The sequence below is a fragment of the Manis pentadactyla genome, chromosome 2, assembly GCF_030020395.1.
Source record: "Manis pentadactyla isolate mManPen7 chromosome 2, mManPen7.hap1, whole genome shotgun sequence".
Taxonomy (NCBI): Eukaryota; Metazoa; Chordata; class Mammalia; order Pholidota; family Manidae; genus Manis; species Manis pentadactyla.
Window position 1 is genome coordinate 78641178 of NC_080020.1, and position 24505 is coordinate 78665682.

General features: G+C 37.7%; 1 protein-coding gene across 3 annotated transcripts in view; it reads right to left on the bottom strand.

Annotated features, from left to right (window-relative positions):
• The window catches only part of RASGRF2 (Ras protein specific guanine nucleotide releasing factor 2), a 222706-nt gene that overhangs the window by 95012 nt on the left and 103189 nt on the right, over window positions 1–24505 (bottom strand). For 2 of the 3 annotated variants that reach the window (XM_036914180.2, XM_036914177.2), the window contains exons 10-15: window positions 18985–19145; window positions 18022–18088; window positions 17327–17472; window positions 9051–9133; window positions 3955–4203; window positions 2998–3386 (exon numbers count right to left, since the gene is read on the bottom strand). In XM_036914180.2, coding sequence (XP_036770075.2) covers window positions 2998–3386; window positions 3955–4203; window positions 9051–9133; window positions 17327–17472; window positions 18022–18088; window positions 18985–19145 — 1095 coding nt within the window. The remainder of the gene's footprint in view (window positions 1–2997; window positions 3387–3954; window positions 4204–9050; window positions 9134–17326; window positions 17473–18021; window positions 18089–18984; window positions 19146–24505) is intronic. The other variant, XM_036914178.2, reaches the window with a different exon arrangement.

Below are 24505 nucleotides of genomic sequence, written 5' to 3' on the forward strand. Positions count from 1 at the left end.
GATCTAAATGTAAGACATTAAACCATAAAACTCTTAGAAGAAAACACACACATGAATCTCATGAACAACACATGAAAAATTTCTTTATGGATACATCTCCATGGGCAAGAAACCAAAGCAAAAAATATACAAATGGGACTATATCAAACTAAAAAAATTCTGCATGGCAAAGGAAATCCTCAGGAAAACAAAAAGGTGACCTACAGTATGAGAGATTATATTTGCAAATGATATATATGATAAGGGCCTAATATTCAAATATGTAAAAAACTCATACAATTCAACACCAATAATGATAATAATAATAAGAAGAATCCAATTAAAAAATGGGCAGAAGACCTGAATAGACATTTTGCAAAAGAAGACATACAGATGGCCAACAGACACATGAAAAAGATGCTCAACATCACTAATCATCAGGGAAAAGCAAATTAAAACCACAATGAGGTATCTATCACCTCATACCAGTCAGAATGGCCACTATCCAAAAGACAAGAAATAATGAGTGTTGGTGAGGATGTGGAGAAAAGGAAACCCTCCTACACTATTAGTGAGAATGTCAATTGGTCTAGCCACTATGGAAAACAGTATTTTCCTCAAAAATCTAAAAACAGAAATACCATACAACCCAGCAATTATTCCACTTCTGGGAATTTACCCAAGGAAAACAAAATCACTACTGTAAAAAGATATATGCACACTTACGTTCATTGCAGATTATCTACAGTAGCAAAGCTATGGAAGTAACCCAAATGTCCATCAATAGATGAATAGATAAAGAAGGCGCAGTACATATACACAATGGAATTTACTCAGCCATTAAAAAGAAGGAAATCTTGCCATTTCAACAACATAGATGGACCCACAGGGTATTATTCAAAGTGAAATAAGCCAGACAGAAAAGGACAAATACCATATGATTTCACATATATCTGGAAACTAAAATACAAAACAAACTAACAAACAAAATAGAAATAGACCCATAAATATGGACAGCAGACTGTTGGTTACCATAGGGAGGGGAGTCAGGGAATGGGTGAAATAGGTGAAAGGGATAAGAGGTACAAACTGCAAATTGTAAAATATATTAGTCATAGGAATGGAAGTATAATACAGAGAATATAACCAGTAATATTGTAATATCTTGGTATGATAACAAGGGTAACTATACTTACTATGGCAAGCATCTAGTAATGTATATAATTATGTAGTCATTATTTTGTACATCTGAAACAATATAATACTACACATCAACTTTGTTCCAATAAAAAAAAAAAGGACAGAAAGGAAAGAAAGCTTTCCTAACTCAAAATAACACAAGAATCCAGACTTATCTTCAGATTTCTCCCCTTCTGTTTACTGCAATCCAGTCAAGGAAACAAAAGAACTTCACATATTCTGTGAAACTAACTCCTATACTCCCCAGGGTGCCCCCTCCCAGAGGGGAGGCCAGAGACAGGTCCCCCTAAGCCGCCTTCTCCACAGAGGTCTCCAAGCCCTGGGGCTGGACAGAGCCCCTATGCTATGCCAGCCTGTGTGCCACTTCATACTCCTAGAAGATTCCATCATGTCTCTGCTGAAACTTGTTGTTCTAATGACTTTTTAATTATCTCCCTTCTTTCCTCCTCCTTAGTTGCTAACTTGTCAACTTAAAGAATTTCTTGTTTAAAAGGGTGCTACTTTTGATGATGACAACCACTCCAGTTAAAATTCCATTAAGTGCTTCACTCAGGAAGCTTATTTAAATGATCTGAGCCAGAAAGCACATCGAAGTTTCAGGCAGGTAGAAAAGCAGGGGTCTATGCTTCCTTCTGGGTGATCCTACTTGAAATCTGGGCACTTTGACTGACTGCCCAATTTTTGTAATGTCATCAGTAAATATATCAGTTATCATACAGCGGGGAAAAAAAGCTGTTTGCTAATTTGGCTGTGAAACCTTTTTTATTTTCATCACAAAAACACTGGATTATAAAAGCAACAAGGATCACCTCTTCCAACCCCTAAATTGTATCAAGTTGAGGAAGATAAAGTGATGTGCCATAGGACCCTCCATTAGTTCACTGAGTGTTTTGCTTGATTCATTCATTTAATGAAAATTGATTACCTGCCAGGCACTGGCCAAGGCACTGAGGGTGCAGAGCTGAACAAGACAGATGAGGCTGCTGATTCCATGGAGCTTACATGGGGAAAGACTATCTGGGCAGAGGGAAGAACAAGTGCAAAGGCCCAGAGGCAGAAATGATCAAGGTAATTCTAAGATACAAATAGGAAATCAATATGACTGAGGCATAGCGGATGAGGGGGCATGGCAGAAGCAGGGGTTCCAAGTCTCATAGAATCTGAAGGCCATGGAAGGGGGAATGTATTTTAAGTGCAATGGGAAGTCATTAGAGAATTTTATAAGGAAAACATCATTTAATTTACCTTTTTAAAAAACCATTTTGGCTGTCATGGACAATGAACACTGTCTCAGATTTGCTTTTTCTCCCTGTATCTCTGTTGTCATATGGAGCATTGCCTTGGTAACTAAACCGAAGAAGCCACCTTAATGTTTCCAGGCTAGGCCATCCCTAGTAGGGGAGGCTGGAAACCTACAGGTGCTTAAGGTAGACACTGGGGGAGGAGAAGGCTCTGAGAAACCTTGCATGAGAGTTGCCCACAATCTACTTTTATGCAATGTATCATGTTAGGCTCTTTACCCAACCAGAATTAATCTAATTCCATGAAGAAGCTACCATTCAGATAATGCTACTCTTTCATGGACAATTGACTTCAATTAGCCTTTTGCTGCAGAAAACATAAGGACAGCTAACCTGACTCTCCTCTCCACAAAGGCTGATGGGAACTATAGGTATTTTCTATTTAGCCATCATGTTCATTCTATTTTCCATGCTAAAGTAGGAAAGTTGTAAAATAAAGGAAAAGGAACTAGGGTCCAGAAGAAATGGTAGGGAAGCAGGTGACAAGCAAAAGCGGGGTGTGGCAGCTGGATAATACCTTTTTGAATACTTCGTTTTAGCTTGTTACACAGATCCACACGGGGATTATCTGCATGCTCTTCTACAGATCCCGGGCTTTGCTCTGGAGAAGAAGGGCCTCTGCTAAGATCCAGTGGTACTTTACCAGTGTGTGGTGGTGGGGATGCAGCAGGGCTGTGAGTGGCAGTAGGACTGCTGGATGCTGAGGAAGTGGTCAGGTCCAACGCTCCTATCCTTGAGTTCAAGGGAGAAGTCAAGGACAGCTTTCTAGCTCTCACTGGGGAGGATGTTCTGGACACAGCCAGTGGTGGTGGGGAAGAGAATTTTCTACACAGGCGTGGGGATTTGCCATCCACCAAATGTTCACCTCTGTTATTTTGGCTGGTAGCAAAGAACAATTCCAGTGACCTAAAAATAAGAGCAAAAGCTGTTAACAGATTGTAGTCAAGGGAAAATGATTTCCCTGATGTTATTCAAGAACATGCTCCCTATGTTAAAAGGCCACAATATAGTACTCTGTTAGCAGATTTCCTTTATTTAAATACTACCTGTATACCACAGACACTTTTTAGGCCTTTTCTAATCCCCTGTGACTATACTGTGGTCCAAAGACCAGTAGCATTGGTATCTCTGGGGAGCTTGTTAGAAATGCAGAACTCAGCTCCACTCCTGACCTGTTGACCAGAGCCTGCATTTTAACAAGACTCCCAGGGGTGATTCTTATGCATGTAATTACAAAATAAAATAAAATAGAAAAACCTAAAACAACAGAGTTAGCTTCCAAATAATCACAGAGCAAGCAAAGGCGAGTTAGGGAGTCCTGGGTTCTCAATTTCTTCCCTTGGAAACCATCTGTGGACTCTACTCACCCCCTTCTACTAGCATGGTAAGTTCCAGGCAAGCTGAAACTGTGGGAGCAGCTCTGCAGAGCTGAGCTGCTCCTCTGCACTGAGACACAGGGAACAGGAGGGCCTACCTGACAGGGATGGAGGTAAAAGGCCTCTTGTATATGTCAGAAAGCTTCGCCAGCACCACAGCTGCTGTAGTGAAAATGCGATAGGTGTGCAGAAAGGTGTTAAGGAAATCAATACTAAGAAACCGCAAGTCTGTCAGCCGCTCCAAGAGGCGCTCAACACTGGCATAACGGATCTGGGGCACTTTGCAGGAGTTGAGTGTTTTACTGAAGCAAATGTCGGTGTCATCTTTATGAAGACGGGCATCAGACCTATGCACAAAGCAGGAACATGAGAACAAAACCGGGATGCAGCTCCCTCTCAGCCATTGAGTATTTCAGTATTTGTAAACACACACTCATGTCGGCTTCCCATTGCATTTGATAAAAGATGTTGATATGGCATATAACATACAAGATGTCAGGGCTATAAAAACATCAATATACATATGCCATTTTAACTTAGGAAGGTCAGAATTAATTGTGAAGAAGGAAATAATAATTCATTTCACTCTGTGGATTCTTCCTATAGGGGAAGAAAAATAATTTGCCCTCTACCTTTCTGAGTTCTTGGCTGAGACCCCTGTAATAAAAGACAGATTAGTAAAAGCAACACAACAGAAGCTTATTAGCATGTTTATTTCATGTACACATGAGAGAGACCCAGGCAAAAATGAGTAAATTCCCTGAGGTGGCTTAGAATTCAGGCTTAAATACCATCTTAACAGGGGAGGGGGAGCAGGATACAGGCCTTTTCAGGGAGAGTGAATGATTTTTAGGGAAGGTGAATGGAACCTTACAAGAATGGGTGGGAAGCAGGATCGTGACAAAGTTAGTCTGGGTGCAATGCCAACTTCTAGTCTCCTCTCCTTCGATGAGATCCTCCCTGGCTGATGAAACTCCGCGGAAAGGATTATGACAAGCAACTGCCTTTTGGAGGATCTGTCTTTAGGTGGATAAGTTCAGAGAAAGGCCCTCCCTGAATTTGCTGTTTTTTAAGTGCCTGTAGCTCAAAATAATCAACACACCCAAGTGATACTTTGGGTGGCCTTTTCTGCTACCTTCACTTCTCTTTCTACTTCAATCATGTCTTATTTGGGAAATGAAGCCAAAAGCCTTATTTAGAAGGGGCATTGTTTATGCCCTTAGCTTGGAATGTCAGAAGGGCACTTAGAAAGTAATGGGTGACGTTCTCCCCGTGGAGGAGTGGGATGGGGGGAAACAGATACACTGCCATATCTGTGGTTATTTCTTTTTCTCACTTCTAATTTTCTGCATTTGTGCTTTCTCCCTTTTTTTTTGTGACTAAACTGACTAACAGATTATTAGGTATTTTTCCCTCTAGGGCTGGTTTTTTATAAATTCTACTGTTTTTCTGTATTTTAATTTATTAATGTCTATTCTCATCTTATTTCCTTCTTATACATTCCTACAGTTTTTGTCATTCTTTTTCTAACTTCTTGAATTTAATGTTTAATTCATTTCATTCTTCCTGGCTTATTACTACATTTAAGGCTATCCATTTTATGAGTATAGTTTAATCCATAAGTCGTGTAAAGTGTTATGTTTTTAATATTCTGCAGTATGAAAAATTATCTTCATTTAAAAAAAAAGGAATTGGTGAAATACAGGCCATGAACACTTCTAGAGATTCTCTGGGAGCAGCCCTCACCACTGCCCCCACTACAGTATGCTGTTTTTCTCATTCTGTAAAACCTCCCATCAGGCTGCTCCTCAATGGTGGCTGCACTGGGAGCCTGAGCGGCCTCTCCAGGTGGACGACCAAACCGGGGCAAGATTCACACAGCAGCCCTCCCTGTCACTGGCGGTGTTCAGAGCCCTCAGCCGGTGGTATACGTTTATAGAAAGGGCAAGAGGCAGGCAGAAAGGTAAAGTTTGCAAGAGGAAAAGCTTAGAAGCAGAGAATAAATCCAAGTGGGGCTCAAAGAAACGCAAATGCTTTCTAGGACTGCCTGGAGCGTTCACATTCCTTCTGGGAACCCCTCTTCCCTGCACCGCAGCATCTCAGAATAGGCACTCGATGAAGCCCTGGATTTCACTACTTGATTAAAGGATACGCTTACAGTGCAGGTGAGGCTCAGTGAGGCGCTTGCTTGCTAAGAATCAGTTGGCTTGTTGTAAGTGCCCTTAATTAGTCCTTTCAGCACTTCGAGGGATTTTCCATTATATATTTATTTTCTTTTTGGTAAAAAAGGAATCAATAGCTTTCTTAGCTTATTCTTGGAAACTTCCCAACCCAAAGTATGCTCAGTGCCTGCAGAAGCACTTCAACTGCAAGCCTAAAAGAGCATTTTAAATAAGCAGCTTTCCCCTGCTGAGGAGCTGACTGGGGGTGGCCTGCTGGTTGTAGTCACATTACTGAATTCACAAATACACAAGTCATCTCTTGAGATTCCTGAAAACAGCATGGCTCTTTCCTCCACTCACTATGTGACCCTCAACCAACTTTACTTTTCTGGTTCTTAAACTTCTCATTGGTAAAAAGGCCTCAGAATTGTCTATGAATCCATCAATCTGGCTAGAAGCTATCAAGATAATCACTTTTTCTCCCACCATTTCCCTGCAAAGAAATCTATATTTTCTGAGAAAGTTGAAGACAACTATTATGAAAAGAAAGCAGGCCTTAATCTATATACTCAAAATGTAAACACCATTTAAAGGGATATTTTCACCTAACAAATGGCATGATTTTGCAATTTAATCGTAGTTTTGAGTTTTGGATCTTTTACGTATAATTACTTTAATCAAAACACTAGGAAGAAAAGATATGTTGTAGTCAACATGAAACTAAAAATAAAACTGGCAAATTATACCATTGTCCTTCAAAACTGTTACTACATTTTAATTTTAAGTAAAGAAAAGAAATTAAATTATGAAATTATTTAATTTTCTTTTATTACACTGAACAACATCTTACTTTACTTCCTAAGAGACTCTCAAGAAAGATATAATGTGTTACTTTAGCTTCCTATGATAATAACAACTCCTTTTGCTAAACACTTAAAAAAAGCAGTCTTGAGACATCAAACCCAAATTACCTATTATAATTAGTAAGTTTTAAAAGGAAGTGAGTGCCTGTAAAGTGATGTCATGTCAGTAACAAGACACAATTAAGATAGGAAAATTTTTTTCTCTTAACTCTCCAAAATGTCTCTCTTTTTTTTCATGGTATGTAGCTAGGGAAATGAGCAAGGAGGCAAGAATACAGAATTTAGAGTAGAAAAGGGCTATGGAGGAGACTATCAGAAGGAACAGAGATTGCAAAATCATACTCTTTTCCCTGACTGAGGAGACCAGGCTCAGCGAAGCAGGAAAAAATAGAAGGAAGAAGTATATGAAACTCTGCCTTGGGAGTACATCTTGGATAGTATAGATGGACATTGAAACATGACTCTAACAGAAAATTCTTACAGCCGGAAATACAAGTGTCTGTCCTCACAGGAGGGCAATTGCTACTCAGTCAAGTGTTACATCTGTGTACCAAAAGGCAGGAAAGACTTCGTCTGCAGGGGAGGTAGTTATACAAATAAGATTGGACATGGACCTTGGTCAAACTGCCATCATAGAGGACAGACGATGTATTTGGGCATAGCCATAGTCAGGCACAAAACTTAAGTTTTTATCCATGTTACTTCTTGAAGTCAACCAAAGGTATGTATGGTGGGTGTGCAGTCACCCCAGGGTGGAGTTTATAACTTGGCTGCAATGTCCAATTTACATATTCTCATTCTAAAGCAGTTTTGGACTTTCACGTCTGTCTTTCAATAAAGTACTTTAAAAATGAATAACAATAATATATGTTATTTTGTAAAATATTAAAATAAGAATCCTATTATAGAAGATTAATAAGAAAACTCTAACCCAAGGATGTGAATTTAAAAATTAAGCCATAATTTGGACCTTTGACTTAATATTCCACAGTTGGTTTTAATCTTAGCATTATTTTTAAATAACATGGCTTAAAAAAACTGTACCATATTAAAAACCTAGAAAATTGAATGCTTAAGAATCTTTGCTCTAGAGTTTGAAAATGATCCTACCCGAAACATTTTTTAATTTGACTAGTAATTTAAAATACTATCATTTCTTAATAATTTTTTCCTCTGTGGCAATTATGGCACTAATATAATGTACTCTGCCTTCATGTGATAAAATAATTAATGTTTTAAAACTTGCACCATTGGGATGATGCTAATTATAGGTAATACCTACGAGAAGAGGAAAGTTAATGTTTTTATTGCCTTAGCATAAACAGGTCAAACCTAAGAGAACCCAAAAAAAAAAAAGGAAGGGAAGATAAACATTTTTTTAGTTTCATGTAACTTATTTGAAAGATAGAACCACTTTTAAAAGTACAGCTTATTCTTGGAATTTGGAATGCAAATAACCAAGAAAATGAGAGTAGGGAATAATTTGGTCAGCTTCAAAATACTTCCAAAACAATTAATTTGGAAACAAAGATGCAGAGACAAAAGCATTACTACAGAGAGCTATGACACAAAGTTACTGATCTAACAGCTCATTTTAAACTCTACTTTTCCCTATTGATCATTTTAAATTACAGGATTTTCTCTGTTAATGAAAGATACAGAGAGCAGGATGGCACCCCTGGGCAGTAGACTCTTGGGTAAATTCACATACAGGCAGTGGGTAGCTGGTGCTATGGAAAAGTAAGGTTCACATTGAGTTTCTTCAAAATCTAAATGTATCTCTACAACCAAGTCTGAGTAATACAGTTCATACTCACTGGGAAGACACCAAAAATATCTGCCATACTTTGGTCCGCTCTCTGACTTTGGACATGTCTGACTGTCACAACTTTTTATATTGAATGTGAAAATCTTGATAGGATTTGTCCTGAGTGAAGGGATATGTAACAGTATGAAAAACAATTTGTCTATGTTATGGGTCAATAAACTATGAATCTGAAAAACCACTGTGATTGTCTTTTTACTTATAATGGCATATCATGAATTATTATAAGAACATATTCACAGTAGGAAGCAAAATCCTACTGAAGCAGTATTTTATCCAGGGTTTCACATTCTCTATCAATTTGATCTTGATTAAAATGTAAGGGAAAAGGTTATTGCACTTACTTAATCATATGTGGCACAGTTACTTTGGAATTCTCTTCATACACTATAGTCATTAAACCATTACACCGTATATTGTCCACACACTGTGAAATTAAAAAATAGACAATTATAACCCACATGAAAACCTAGGCAGTTCATTTATTTCCCAAATTGTTTATAGCCATTAAAAACAATTTGGTTTCTCATCTGTGAGCATGGGTGCGCATGTACACACACAAACACACACTCACACACACACACAGAGTGGTGGGTAAACATCACAGAGTGGTGAACAGATTCAATATACAGATACTAAAACTGTGCCAACACCTGAAACTAGATATAAGGGTTATCCTTTCCTGGCATGTATTCTCCAGGGATTCTCACCACAGTGTCACACAGTCACAGTTCTGTCTGTCACAGCACTCCTTGAGATGTTCAGACCTTCTGAGGGTGGTTGCCTGTGCTATATTGATTCTCTGCCCTGAGGAATGTTACGGAGCAGGCTGAGTAGAAATGGTGGCCTTAGTTGGAATTCATGTTCTGCCTCACCAGTAATCTCGGTGCCTGCTTCTCAGGTGTTTTTTGCCAGTAAATCCTTGCTTTTCTCTAGTTTCTCTGGCAGTTTCTATTGGCACCATGTTGGTTTGGTGAGGACGCATAGTGTAATTTCACCTGTTTCTGGCACACATAAAGCTCTGTTCATCTTTTTCTCTTTTCTTTCTAAGAGGAAAACTCTGGAACTTTTGTTAATTTTCTCTGTCTTCTTTATTTATATCTATGCCTTATCAATTTGAAATTTTCCTTTGCAATTAGAGAAGGGCTAGAGGATTTATTTTGAATTATACATATTCCCTTTGAACAAAACAGAATATGAGAAAAGATTTAAAGCATTCTTAAAATCAGAAATTAGCTCTAGTTACTAGGATACCATGTAGTTGTTTATGACTGTAATTAAATAGTGTGAAGAGGCTGATTGGCGGGGTGGGGGAAGGGTTGTATGGGGACAGGGGACACCCAGAGCCAGGGCGGAGGGAGGGGGTAGGTGATCCTTCACCCCGCTGACCTTCTGGCTAGCAATCAGACTTCTTTTCCCTTGCAGTGTTTCTGAAGCACAATGAGGACACCACAGGGGAAAGAAACGAACACAGGGTTTGTGAGAATTGTGGGAAATGAACAATGTTCCTTCAATTTCCTTTTAACATTCTAAGTCAATGGCATAGCTACGCAGACAACAGCTTTAGGATGATTTAGGACTGTTGTTTCCATGTTAAGATTTTCTGTTTGGTTCTTTGACACACCAGCCTCATCCTTTTCACATAGTGATCTTTTCTCTCTCTTTTCCTTTTCCTTCCCTCCTTCCCTCTTTCCTTCTTCTTTCCCTTTTTTCTTCTTTCTCCCTCTCTTTTTCCTCTTCCATCCTTTCCCTTTCTTTTTTTCTTCCTCTCTCCCTCCTCTTTTCCTCTCAATTTATTTCAAACATTCTTCTTTTACAGTCTTTTCAAAGTTGCCACCCTGTTAACTGAAGTTCCAGCAAGGCTAGACTCTTTTGACTAGTGTCTTTGGACTCTCTTGTGGTGGATCATTTACTCACTATCTTTGTAATTTTTAAATTTTGAGCACATAGTCATAAGCCCGGAATTATAGAAGCGTTGCTAATGCAACAATTTTGTATTTGCTTCTACCAAGCAGTGCTGGGATTTCAATAGTCCAAGCATTGTTTTTGCATTAATTTCTCAGTTTGGAATTTTCACACCATGTGAATACTACAAATCTGAATTTCAAATCCAGAGGCCAGAAACACATCCATTTTTTTCAAAAGAGCTTTTTAAAAATTCAGAATTCATGACAAGGACAAATGTCCTTATTTCTTTTCTGGGCTAATGGATAGAGTTTTTAGAGTTCTTATTTCACAAAGGGATAGCCTTCCAGTGTTCAGGCCTTAACAGAGATCTCAATTCTTTAAGGAGCCCAAGGCTACCTCTCACTCCCTTTGTTAATACCCCTTGTGCCTGGGACCAATATCCAATCTAAAATCATTCCCAGGTCTCTCTGTCTTCAGTATACAGGATTTCTGCTCTGACTCTAAGTTACCTTGTCATTTCTGACAACTAGAAATTTTCATTTAGGTCTGTAAATATACCAATGTATTAAATTTTTTTATTATACTGATTCTTCATGTTTTTCATTTATGTTTTTGTAGCTAGAGGAGATGTAAATCAGTTCAGTCTTCCACGCTGCCAAAATTGGAACTTGAGATAAATGTTTTAGAGCCAAAAGAGAAGATTTATGTGACCAGCTTTGAACATCTCATTATCCAGTGTCATCTCATTCATCAATCTTTCTAATTCATTGTGTAAAGTATTAAAATTTTTTTCAAGGAAGAAAAAGAAATTTTCACTTACACTCAAGTTTCAGAACAAAACATACATACAATATGACCCATAGCTCGATAGATCACGTAACGAAAGTCTTTGTTTCTTAGAAGCTCCATAGACAGGCTTCAGTGACACCATGGGTATGAACAAATAGAACTGCTGGTGGCTCTGGGTCCACCCAGCTCTACTTTAACAAGAGTATTCTGCTTTTATCTCACTTCCATTTGGGACTTTGAGCAATACTGTACTGAAGAAAGAGTTCTCTTTCAGGAAAAAGTTGAACTATAATAGAATTTATATATATATATATATGTGTGTGTGTGTGTGTGTGTGTGTGTGTGTGTTCATGAATACATTTATATTGGAAGTTGTAGAATATAATCATGAGCCTATAAACATGCATCTTGGTTGTGTTAGAGAAAAGCAATTAAGCCCTGAGAAAATGAATACAATTCACTCATTCAAGAAAAATTACATGAAAATAAGCAAGTATCACATATCTTTTAAGGACACATTGATGTATTATGTAATTGTGTGAATTACAGTAAACCTTGAAATTAATAAGATAACAAAAGCATATTCCTAAGCCATGGGTATTCTAGTTCAGTTTGTGATGACTATGACCAGGGTGGGGCCTGGAAGTACATATGTTCATCAAAGCCCCATGTAATTTTGATACAGCTGGTCCTTGGATGATAGCTGAGAATGACTTCTCCAGCAGAGTATTTTAATTTAATGGTCTTGCTTAAGGCAACACCTGTTTGAAGGTCAGTGGTCTACTGTGTCACCATATTTTTTACCTTCTTGACACTTCTAAGTAATGGGAAGAAAGGTTAGATTCAATTTTGCCTCTCAGTTCACCTTTTATGTTCAAGTAGAAAATTCTCTTTTGATTCCAGAGAAGCTATTTTAAGGGAGAAAGCATGTCAGCATGCTACAAATTTGTCTATATACAAGGTCTATATTTTGACACATCTGCCCAAATGAAGAGTCTCAGAGGTGAATTTTAATTCTGTATTTTAGTTAATACCCATAATTATAGAGAAACCTGTTTAAACACCATTATGTATGATGATAAGACAAGCACAAGTGAAAGCACTACATTGAAATGAATGGTCAGATCTTCAGCCTCGAATTTTTCCCTATAAATAGATGAAAAAGGGAAGAATTATTGGTCAAGACCATTAGCCACTTACACATTTTGTTGGAGGTGCCAACAGTTAATTATGGCCCTACTGGTATAACTAAAGGTGTAATTAATCATTCAAGCAATTGTTGCTTCTAAAAATTACAGCTTCAAAGTGAGAGGCCTGGCAAAACCAAAAGTCTTAATTTTTGTATGGAGTTCGTTATGTGAAGCTGGGATTGTGTCAATGCTCAGGAACCACTTTATTATCTGGATAAGCACCATATGTGATTAGTGTAATGTGATATAGTAGTTTAGCAAGGTGACTTGAGATCAACTTACAAAAAAAATAAGACTTAGCAAACTACAGAATGACAAAAATAAAAAGACAAAATAATGGAGAACATACTCATAATCTGAATTGAAAGAAAATGTGCATTTCTCTAGTTTGTAAGGATACCTCCAAAGAACAAATACCATCTGATATAAACAGACAAGAAATAGAAATAATAGAAAATGTTCATTTCATTGGTAATTACAGAAATGTAAATTAAAACCCCTGGAAAGAATTACCACTTTTCCATTAAATCGGAAAATGTGATGAATGTGACAAAACTCAACATAGGTGGGACTTAGAAGAAAGCTGCACAGACACCTTGCTGATAATGTAGTGAAATGATGAGTCATGTATTTCCTGAGGCACTTTGGCAGTCTGTCAAGTCATGAATCATGAAATCAAGAAAGTGACCAGGCCTTCTGTACCAGCCTTACCCACTGTAGGGAAGATATACCAATGAAGGACCTCACACATTAATGCCAAAACTTGGAAATAACTCCTATACCCAATTGTTCAGAAAAAGCTAGAAAAGAGGTAAGTCAATGTGGTAGATATATTCTACCACTATATATATATATATATATGCAGTTCCTTTTTGTGTCCTTATATATTAGGGTAGGTATATGATATATATAAATAATGTATGTATACTATTATATTAGAAGTTTCCAATATGAGGAATTTGTAGGAATATAGAAAGATGTAAAAGAGGTAAAAAGCAAGAATGATGCATATATATACTAGAGAGCCAGACAATAAAATCATTTATGTAAGGCAGGACTGTAGGGGTTTTAGAGATGGAAATAGTTGATTTTCGGGACAGAGGTTCTCTAATTTAGTTAGGCAAAAGTGATCTGTGGAGCTTGTTATACCTGGGAGGGAGTCTGGAACATGGGTTTAGGAATATCTGCATGTTTAAAAAAACCCTCAGGTAATTCTAATATAGTTATCTGTGGAAGCTACTTTGATAAACATTTATTTAGTATGTTAGGTATTGAAAATCTTTCTAGTTGCTTCTTCTGTCCATATATATGTGTATATATATATATATATAGAATATTAATATACAATATTAAATGGCACATTTTTAAGCATTTGGTAGGTTCATCTTAATAATAATGAATAGGTCCAGAGATATACTTGGGAAACTGACAAATTCTATCAATGTATGTATAGACATATTTTCCCCCATAAGATGAAAATACTTTAAGCAGAGAACAAAACCAGATGAGACACAGGCTGCTGGGCAGCCGGCTAGGCTCAATCAACAGTGGAGCACTCTGGCCGTACTACTCACCATTCAAATCCTGCCCCATCAAAATCACTAAGTGTCTCAGAACACTCACTATGGTGCTCAGCCACTGGTAGCAGCAGAAACCTGACTACTACCTCCTCAATACATTTTCCTCACTTGACTTGCATGACACCATGCCTTCTTGGCTGTCCTACCACACTGGTGGTTCCTTCTCAGTCCTCTTTGCTGCTCTCCCTGAGCCCTCACTGAGTCCCTGGCCCTTTTCTCTTTTCTGACCACTCCTCTTGACATTGGACTTCTATATACCACAGCTTACTTAACAGCTCCATGCAAATGTCTATCCAGAATTCTGAAACTCAACATATCCAGAGTAAGCTTTTGATAATGAGCCTCAAAACTCTTTCTCCAGAAGATTTCTCCACCTCAGTTAAGGACAACTTAATTCTTCCAGTTGCTCAGGCCAAAAACTCTGGAGTCATCCTGACTCTTATTTTTCTCTCACATTCCAAATATAATCCATAATAATACCCTGTTGACTGTACCTTCAAAATGAATTCATAATCAAAACCTTATCTCCAGCTCCATTTCTGCCATGCTGATCTAAACCTTTAACATCCCTTGCCTGTACTACTGCAGTAGCCTTCTCATTCACTGCCCTGCTTCCACTCCTGCTTTCTACCCCCAATCTATTCTCAATACAGTAGCCAAAGTGATGTTTTTAAGCTGGGATCATGGAACTCCTTTGCTCAAACCCTTTACTAGCTTTTCATCTGACTCATAGTACAAGTTAAAGCCCTCTCTGATCTGGTCTCTGTTACCTCTCTGACTTCCTGCTTTCCTATTTTCCATTTCACACATTTTACTTCAGCCACACTGGCCTTCATGCTATTCCTCAAAATATGCAGTGTCCTCCCACTTTAGAGCTTTTGCAATGGCTGTTCCCTTTATCATATATACAGTCTTTGTTTCAATGTCTCCTTCAGCATTCACTGACTACCATTTTAAAACTGTACTGCCCCACACCTACTTTCAGCAAGCCAATACTTCTCATTCTGCCCTATACCTTCCAACATAAAATAGTATATACTTGTTTATTAATCTATTGTTTTTTAATCCTCCCCACCTAGAATGTAGCCAGGGAATCTTTTGTTGCTATTGAGTCTCTTGTTCATATTATATTACATGTGCCTGACCAGTGCGTGGCTTTTAGTGTCTGCATGAATATATTTGTTGAATGAATGAAATCATGTCAAAGATACACAATATCCAGCCTCTACTGAATACAGTAATCTCATAAAATGATATTACCATCTCTCAAAAAGAGACAATTTTCTGTTAGCTTCCTTCTCTGATTCACTTGTAGAATTTAACATGTTAACCAGAGCAATATGGAAAAATAGGAAGAAGTTACTTAACTGCCTCAAGATGTAGTTAAATAGAGAGGCTCAGTTGGATGCTTGTGGCAGGCAGAGCACTGGATCCTTTCTTTAAAGGACCAGACATAGAATCATTCATGTACCCCAAGGGTCCTTCTCTCTCAGCAATGCCAGGCACCCTAAGGAAGGTCACTTAAAGCTTTGATCAATTCTGTATCTTAGGAGTCCCAGTTACAAGGTAAGGTGGAAGCTAGAAGCAGCTAAAAAAAAAAACCCTATTCCTACCCTTATTTTTCCCCTTCCTACTTATCTTGGCTTCATAACACCTACAAAATTCAGTTGCATTAAGTTGTCCACTTCCCTTTCTTCCCTACTAGCCTGTCTGTCTCCTTGAATGCCAGGATCATGGCTGTATCCTTGGTACCTACACAATACCCAGCAGCACATTACTCCCTAAACATTCATAGTATCAATGAATGATTCAGAGTTTCATAAGGTAAGAGATGCATTATAAACAGAGACTAAAGTATTAATTTGTACAGCATAGAGCTAATGAAAATATTAATAATCACAAGGATATAATTATGCAAATATAGAAGATCCCATATTTTCATTTCTTTGTTAGCCAGAGAAAGTAGTCTTTTTATTTCTAACTCTTTATTCACCATCAAAGCAGTCCTAGGGGTATATAAGTAAAAATCTAGTATGCCTGTAGAGGGTGTTTAGAGTGCTAATAAAAGACTTGGATTAATTTTGAGTCTTGAGTTAATGCAGTTGTGTAATTTTGGACACTCAGCCTTCTGTATCTCATTTTCTCACCTGTGCAATGGGACTAATATTTCAGTTTACCTTCAGAATACTATTACAAGTGCTATGCTCATTAAGTCTGTAAAATTTTATTGACATACCAAAATAATTATTTTTGCTATGTATTCTCTATTTCCCCAGTTTTCAGCTACTCAGAAAAAAAGTGAGTATCTGAAGAACTATGATATACTTCATATTTTTACCTAAGTCTTATATATAAATTTCTCTGACTGCTTGAGAAAAAAGAAGGCAATGGAATATACAGTGTATGTTTTTTTTTTTACTGTTTGCCCCAACCTTCCTTGAATTAACAACTTGGATGATAATTATCCAGACTTTTAATGTTTTCCTTCCATGAACATTTTTCTCCTCTGTTGGAGCCAAATTAATGTGGAGCTTCAGCTTAGGAATGCCCAAGCCTAATCATGACTAGTTTTGACACATTTTCAAATCTTGAATAAATGGCAACAACTCCCTAACTGGCACTGCTGATCAAGGAAAGGTAAGCAGATCTGTTTCCTAATTCTGTCTACATAAAACACAGGAGCTCACCTTCAGATTTCATCTTACAGATAGCATGTCTTCATGTGATTCCTTAATTTGTGACTTTTCCCCACAGCCCTTGTTAACTTTTTTCTATCTCTTACCATTTTCCTACTTTAGAAACATACAAACAAACAAGACAATCTAGTGGAGTCCCTGGATAATTTATTCCTAATAGAGCAATTTGAATACTGTTCAACATTAAATGAGTACATTTACTGCATGTACAAAAATGCCCAGGAGCTAAAATGCAAGCATTACATTTCAAGTAACTTTTAACCTTAAAAAGAAAAACAAACAACAACAAATGATGCCAGCATATCAAGCTACAGAGTGGTGATGGCAGTGACAACAGTAACCAGATATATATTTTAGTAAAAATAAATAACTCTTAAAACCCTCCCCCAAATTTACATTTTGAAATTTTTAAAAAACAAAGAAAAAAAACAACTTATGGCAAAAGGCACCCACTCACCTGACTTATGTCGCTGGTCCAAGCAGCCTTCTCTTGGCGCGAAGGCGCTAACAAGACCACAGTGAAAGGGGCAGCGTTGGGAGGCTCGACCACTATTTTAAAATCCAGGTGTCCAAACATGTGGCCAGAACCTTTGGCTTCAACACCTGTAAACCAAACAGTTATATGTGAATACAAAAATGTAAGTAGTAGCTGCTTTCACCTGGTTCTAGTAATAAGATCATTATGTGTTCAAGTTCAGAATCTGTTTTTCAGCAATACAGTACTCCTCGGGCATGGGAAAGGCTTTACTAAACTCATAAGCATATGAAAAAGCTGAGGTCAGATTAGGATCCTGGTCTCCTTGACATTCCCTGTTTCCTGTATTTTAATTTCCATAAAGCTACAGAATGCCAACCATCTAATCCAATTCCTTTCTGAATTGCATTGAAAAGTCCTCTTCAGGAGACAAATTCAGCAAAATGTGAATTCCAAAAAATGGTTTAATAAGGCTCACCCATCAAATGGCTCAACAGAATTTTTAATTCGTAAATGACTTCAGAACATTTATTCTCAGCATCTCTCCTGCTTGCTTACACAGCTCTTTTCAGTTACAAGTATGTAAAATACCATAGAACTTCTTTACTCTAAATCTTTTAGTGACTACTCAAATCATATCATTCTAATATAATTCTAAGTGATAGAATGTGACTTACAGTCATCTTCGCTTGCATCGGGCTCCTCAATCAACGTACACTCTATTAGGGAGAGAACCCCACCTGTCTGGAAACAAACCAATTTTCCATTAAGAAGCTGAGGGTCTTGCCTAAGTTGGGGAGCTCTGATCTGTAAACCTGACATGAAAGTTGCCATAGAAGAAGGCACAGAGATTCTGTATCATACTTAATTTTCATAGATTCCAAAATTAAACTTAGACATGTAACTCAGTGAACTTCATGATTCTTGTTCTGCAAGCCACTCTAACACCCAATGTTTCACAGTTCACTAAGTCAGAATGTGGGAGACTAGATAGCACCAGAGGCCCTCAAGAGCGAATGCAGTTCAGCAAAGGGCTGAACTCACCAACCAGGAAGTGATTTAAGCAGGAAAAAGCCATCACCATGGTGTTGGATAATATTTTTAGACACTAAAAAACAGAAGGTATACATAGGCGAACTTTTTCAGTGAAGGGCCAGATAGTAAATCTTTTAGTGACTACTCAAAGCTGCCATTTTAAAGATCATGAAAGCTGCCACAAATAATACGTTAAAAAAAAAGGTATGGCTGTGTTCAAATAAAACTTTATAGACAAAAACAGGCAGCAAGCTGTGGGCTATAGTTTGCTGACTCTTGGTATAGAGTAAGACAAAATAGCAAATGCTACATCAGTACACTGCAGTGTTTGACAAGGTTTTTGTAGCTCAGTGGTCATCAACTAGTATAATTTTGCCCAGGTTATGATTTTTATTGCACTTCTTTGTAGTAATGTGCACTTAAATTTCTATTACTTTGGATCCAATAAACAACAAAGTAAGTGTCAAGGTTGCTAACTGTACATTACCAATGTAACCGTGATGATCTGTTTTATGATACCAGGTATGGGACAGTCATAATTAAATTAACCTCAATGCCTCTTAAGTGCACAGAACATAAGTAGAATAGTCATGTAAAACCCATACCTTGAGCAGATGCAGCTTTCCTCCTGAACTTCTTGTACAAATTAAAAAGTGTTTTGTAAATAAGAAGCATTGTCTTTCTCCTTCCTTTTTCAAAGACAATGAACCCAGGCGAACTTTACTAAGTTTCCCCCTCTCAACGGAAGGTACTTGAATAAGAGAACCTGGTAATCACAAAAGTGAAGAACACACAGCAATTAAAATTATGTCAAGTGAGAGCTGTTCTTGATGCAATAAACACTAGGGCCTGTTTCCCAAGATACCAAGGATTTATCTGATACACCATCAGAGTAAGTAAGTCCCCTACACTATGAGCAGAAGAAACGATGCCCTTGTGTTTTAAGGGCCAAATTAATTCCTACTATTTTTATAAGACACTTTTTATTTGAATATTCATGTACAAGCTGGAAAATAAGATTGAAAGAAAGCCTGACTGAATTCACAGAAGAGGCACTTCTGCCATTTGCCTCTTGGTGATCTGTTCTCAATTAATTCATTTACCTAAGAATAATGTACATATTGTTTAATTACATATAGTAATAAAATAACATAATAAAAAGCAAATAGAATTTATTCTTCCTGAAGCACTGAAGGTTAATAAATAGCATACTGATAGAGCATAGAAAGTAAATATAGGTGTATTATAAATATACACAAATAACAACTTAATGCAAGTTAATTAATGACTATTTTTAAAGAGCAGCTATTCCAGGTCATATTTAAATTTTGTGTGATCAAAATTCCTTGTGGAATCTGAATGGAAAAGAAACCACATAAAGCCTATACTCAGAACATTCTTGGGATCTTCAAACTATCTTCCATTCTATGTGAGAAGCTCTACATAGACTTTATGTACTTTCATACTAATAAGGGCCTCCCTCTGCCCCAAAACTTAAATTCCAATCTAAGTCAAACATCCAAGCATAAAGTACTAGGAAAACTTCTTGCAAATCCCTTGCCTCTGACTTCAGAAATGCCCTGAGCCAGTAATATTTCTACTATTTGTTTAATCCACCACCTACATCCAATGCTGCCATACAAAGACTCATATTGGCTTCATAAGAACCACTGAAAGCATATTCAACCCTTAAATATTAGCAGTGGTCATCACTAAGAGATGAGATCGCAGGCCACCTTATTTTCCTCTTCATACACTTCCTGGGTTCCTGATTTTTCTTTTTTAAGAACACAGATGACTGCTATAAGTATATACAATATAAAGTTGTGTTTATATGTAATATGGTAAAACTGGAATTGTGGACCACAAAACACTCACATTAACATATGAATATTAACATAATATTCCAAATAGCATCTGCTTTTTAACAGAGATCTGAAGATGTTCAGGGAGTAAAGGACCCAAGCCTCCATGCCCCGATTCCACCTATTTAGGTGGGGCTGCTTGGCGGAGGCCAAGTAGGCAGCTGCTTGGAGCCTAAAGAAAGGCACTGAAGCAGTCCTGGGGGAGGTTGTGGGACTGGGGAACAAAGGGCAGGAAGAGGGTTGACTCCACTGTGGGGAATGGGTAAGAGGAGAGTGGATGCAGGAGATGAGGCAGGTGGGAGCAAACTGGCAGAGAGCCCAGGCAGCAAGCAATTCAGTGTGAAGAGTGAAGGAGGGGTGGGAAAGCAGAAGGCAGAACACTTCAAGAAGTAAATGAGCAAGAGCAGCAGCAGGGTTGTGTTCACAGGACTCATGAGCTGGAATTAAAGCTGAAGGAGAACTTTCCGAGGACGTGGCTCACTCATCCCCTTTCACAGAAGGGGAAATTGAGGCCTGAGAAGTCAAGCTTCCCTCCTAAGGCCACACCTGGTTGAGTGGCACAGCCAGGATTCAGCGACATTTAGAAAGGGATAAGATGGGAAAGTGTTGTAGATTTTCCATGGGGATCATGAGTCACCAGGATGATTGGCTGGGGCCGAGTGAAAGACTGGGGTTTAGGACAGATATCCTGGTGGACGAATGAGCTCGGGAGTCATTTTCAGAAAGGCCATAACCAAGGTTATGAAGACTCAATATAATGTGTTCACTGTTAAGTGCTTCTAGTATTTAATGTTTGTACATCAGAAATTACAGAAAACACTGTTCACTCATATTAGTGATTAATGTGAATTTCAGCTTTGAGGTAAAAAAAATAAATGTTTTGTTGGCAACTGTACATTAATATTCTTAACCTATAATTGTTCATCTCATATCCAACTAAGAGACTATATGCATTAGGTAAGTACACAAAGTTATATGTCTGAATTAAAAGTCGAAAATTTCAATACTTTGGTTTGTTAAATCATGTTGGAAATAACATGTTAAGTGGATGTTTTTCACATTTCATCTTATGTTTCAACACAACCAGGAGACTTGAAGATTCTTCTCTTGTTAATACAAATTAAAGAAATAAGTAGATTATAGTGCTAACTCCTCAGTATCAGACCACTGGTATGATTCAGTGCTTGCATCTCCATCATTGGTCTAATAATTGGGGTCAGTTTACAACAAAACTTCTGTTTCTGCAATCACTAAATTCCCATGGAGCAGTATTTAAGACTGGCTAATGCCCTTATTCTGAGCTCTGCTCAGTAGTGAAAAAGAATGAAGCACAATTTCCAGGGTATTTGTTGGGTGAGGCACTTAAGAAGATGTAACTATTTCTAGACCCCATGTCACAATTTCAAAGAACACTAGTACAGTGAAAGCCCACGATTTAGAGTCTGGGGTAATGTAATGATTAAGGTACCAGAGAAGCCCATTCCTTATTCTCCATGCATTTCCCTCTGAATTCAGTTACCTTTTTTCATTTTTCTGATTCACATTTCCACAAAACAGTGTTGACTATGCAGAACGAGTTTTGCCCCAACTATCAATTTAGAGTGCCTTTATCTTCTAATAATATCCATATATACTTCCTGTTACTGGAAATAGAAACTCATTTCAAAATCTGGATTTGGTTTTTAAAGTCTGCATCATAATCTCACAGGCACCAGCCTAGATGCGTTCGTGAGCATTAGCTATTCAATCTTCACAACCACCCTAAAAGACAGGTGCTACAACCAACTCCAACTAAGGAGAGGACACAGAGGCAGAGATGTTGGGTGAACTGCCCAATATTACACAGCAAGGAAGTAGAGGAGATAGAATTTGACCTCCAGGGACATGTCTATATTGTCTTCCTGTTATTGCCTCAGACATTATATATTTGTTCAACAAACTTTGAATAGATTTTGGAAAATAAATGACAATATCAGATCACTGCTAAAATACAGTCCCTTGCATTCAACTCATGAACTATCTTATAATTAGGAATTAATTTACAGTAAAACTTCTGTTATTTCAATCACTCAGTTCCCATGGGTGGACATTCAAGATGGGCGGTTGCTATTCTGAGGCCTTTCAAATGACCTGGATAATGTATTTTTTCTAGTCTTGAGAATTAAAATTCATTTAAGATTGAAACCACACACATGCATACATACACACACACACACACACACACACACATATGCTAAAACAGACCTCATAGCATCCCTAAAAGTAAATAACACGAATACTTGCATACAATTAGAGATAAATCAAGAAAATGTAATCCCTCAAAACTTAAGTGTTAAAAAAAAAAAACACTTTTCAATGGGTTTTAAAGCCTGTGAAGGGTATTTAGTAAAAGTGGTAATAGGAGCAACCAAAGCAAAGCAATGCAAATTTCCCAAAGTGTCCATAATTGGATCACTTTCTACTTTTCCAGATTAAGGGCTGACTTTTTAAACCACCTTTATTGTATAATTCTAACAGACCAACCAAACCAAACAATACAGAAAAATATTGCTGAAAGGCAAATCATTGCATCACATCAATACAATAATAACATCAGATATATTAATAGCTGACAGAAGTGCCTTAAACATGTGGCAGAGAACAAGCAATAAATGCCATTGGACATAAATCAAAGGGAGAGGTGGCTAATGATTGTTTTTCCTCCAAGTATAATGAAAGAAAATATGACTTATTCAATATATTCAAGCTTTGAGAATTTTCCACCCATAGTTTTTCATATTAGATTAAAACAGTTTCTGTTTGTAGAAATAGATTAAATGTTTATGCATAACAATACTTTGCAATGAAAAGTCCTTTCAGAGATGGAATACTAGTTATACAAACTTTGGTTTTCATTCTCACATATTATAAAGCTCAAGGTAATTAGTAAGTATTTTTCAGTGAACTCCAAATACAAGAAAAATACAAAATAAGACACCTTACAATCAAAACTGCAATTGAACAAGCAATTCCATTCAATCCACACCCCATTTTCCAGGTTCCATAATGGAAAACAGGGTGTTAGGCAATAGAGGATTCATAAACACTGCCCTTAGGAGCTATGATTACTAGGAGAGAGAAGCATGCAAACAAGTACCTATAATACACAAGAGAATGAAATACATGCACCAGGAACAAAAGACCTTGGAAATGAGGAAGAAGGTAAATTCATTCCAACTGGAGGAAAAAAGAGAGGATAATGGGGAGGAAATTTTGAAAGGCTCCTCAGAGGTATCTGACCTGAGCCCGGTAAGACAAGCAGACCTTCCATAGGCACAAAAAAGGTGGATAAAGGCATTCTGGCCATGAGGCTGGGGACAGCGCATATAAAGGCACAGACACAGGCAACTGCTGGGGAGGCAGGAAGCCAGTATGAGGACACAGCCTGTGAGAAGGAATAAATGGGGCCTTAGGAAGGCCTGAAGGTACTAGCGTTATATTCCATGATTATTTACAGAAAAATTAATATTGAAAGCCAAAAATGAGAAAGGTATCATTTCCTAAAATGTACTTCCAAACTTTAACATATGTGTGATTTCTCTCCTTGTAAATAAGAGAGAATAGAACAACATGTGTTAAATTTTTTAAGTATTCTGTGCAATAATTAATGTACACAGCATGAATAATGTCTTGTTTGATGAGGTAAAACAGAATACTTGAAGCAGCATATTTTGGTTAGGCAACAGAAATGCAATGTCTTCAAATGATAATGGCACCTGATAAGCAGAAATGACATTAATAGTTAATTCCAATTCCAAATTTATGTGCCACCCCTCACCAAGTTCAAAACCAAAATGTGTGCAATATATCACCTTGAATAAACTCCAGGGAGCATGCTCCCCTCCCTCAGAACACCTAAGCACTTAAAAAGAACCTGGGATGTGTTTTACTTCGTGCACTTTGGAATGAGAGCCAAGGAGGAATATGTACTGTTAGTCTGTTATTTCTCACAGTTTCTGGCACAAATATCTTCAACTCTTCAGAAGCTTCATTTACTAGGTGATGCCCCCAACACGCATCTCACAAACAAGATACCTTCACCATTATCAAAGTGGGGCTGGGGTGAGTTGTGAGACATTTCATCTGGCAACTGGAGTTACCAGTTGAATCAAATCATATCATGTGGGGCTGATCCAGAAGTGCTGATGAAAAATGGGAACAAGAGGCAGCTGTTTTCACTTCGGACATTGTCCCCACTGCTATGTGAAAGGGCTTTGAGTAA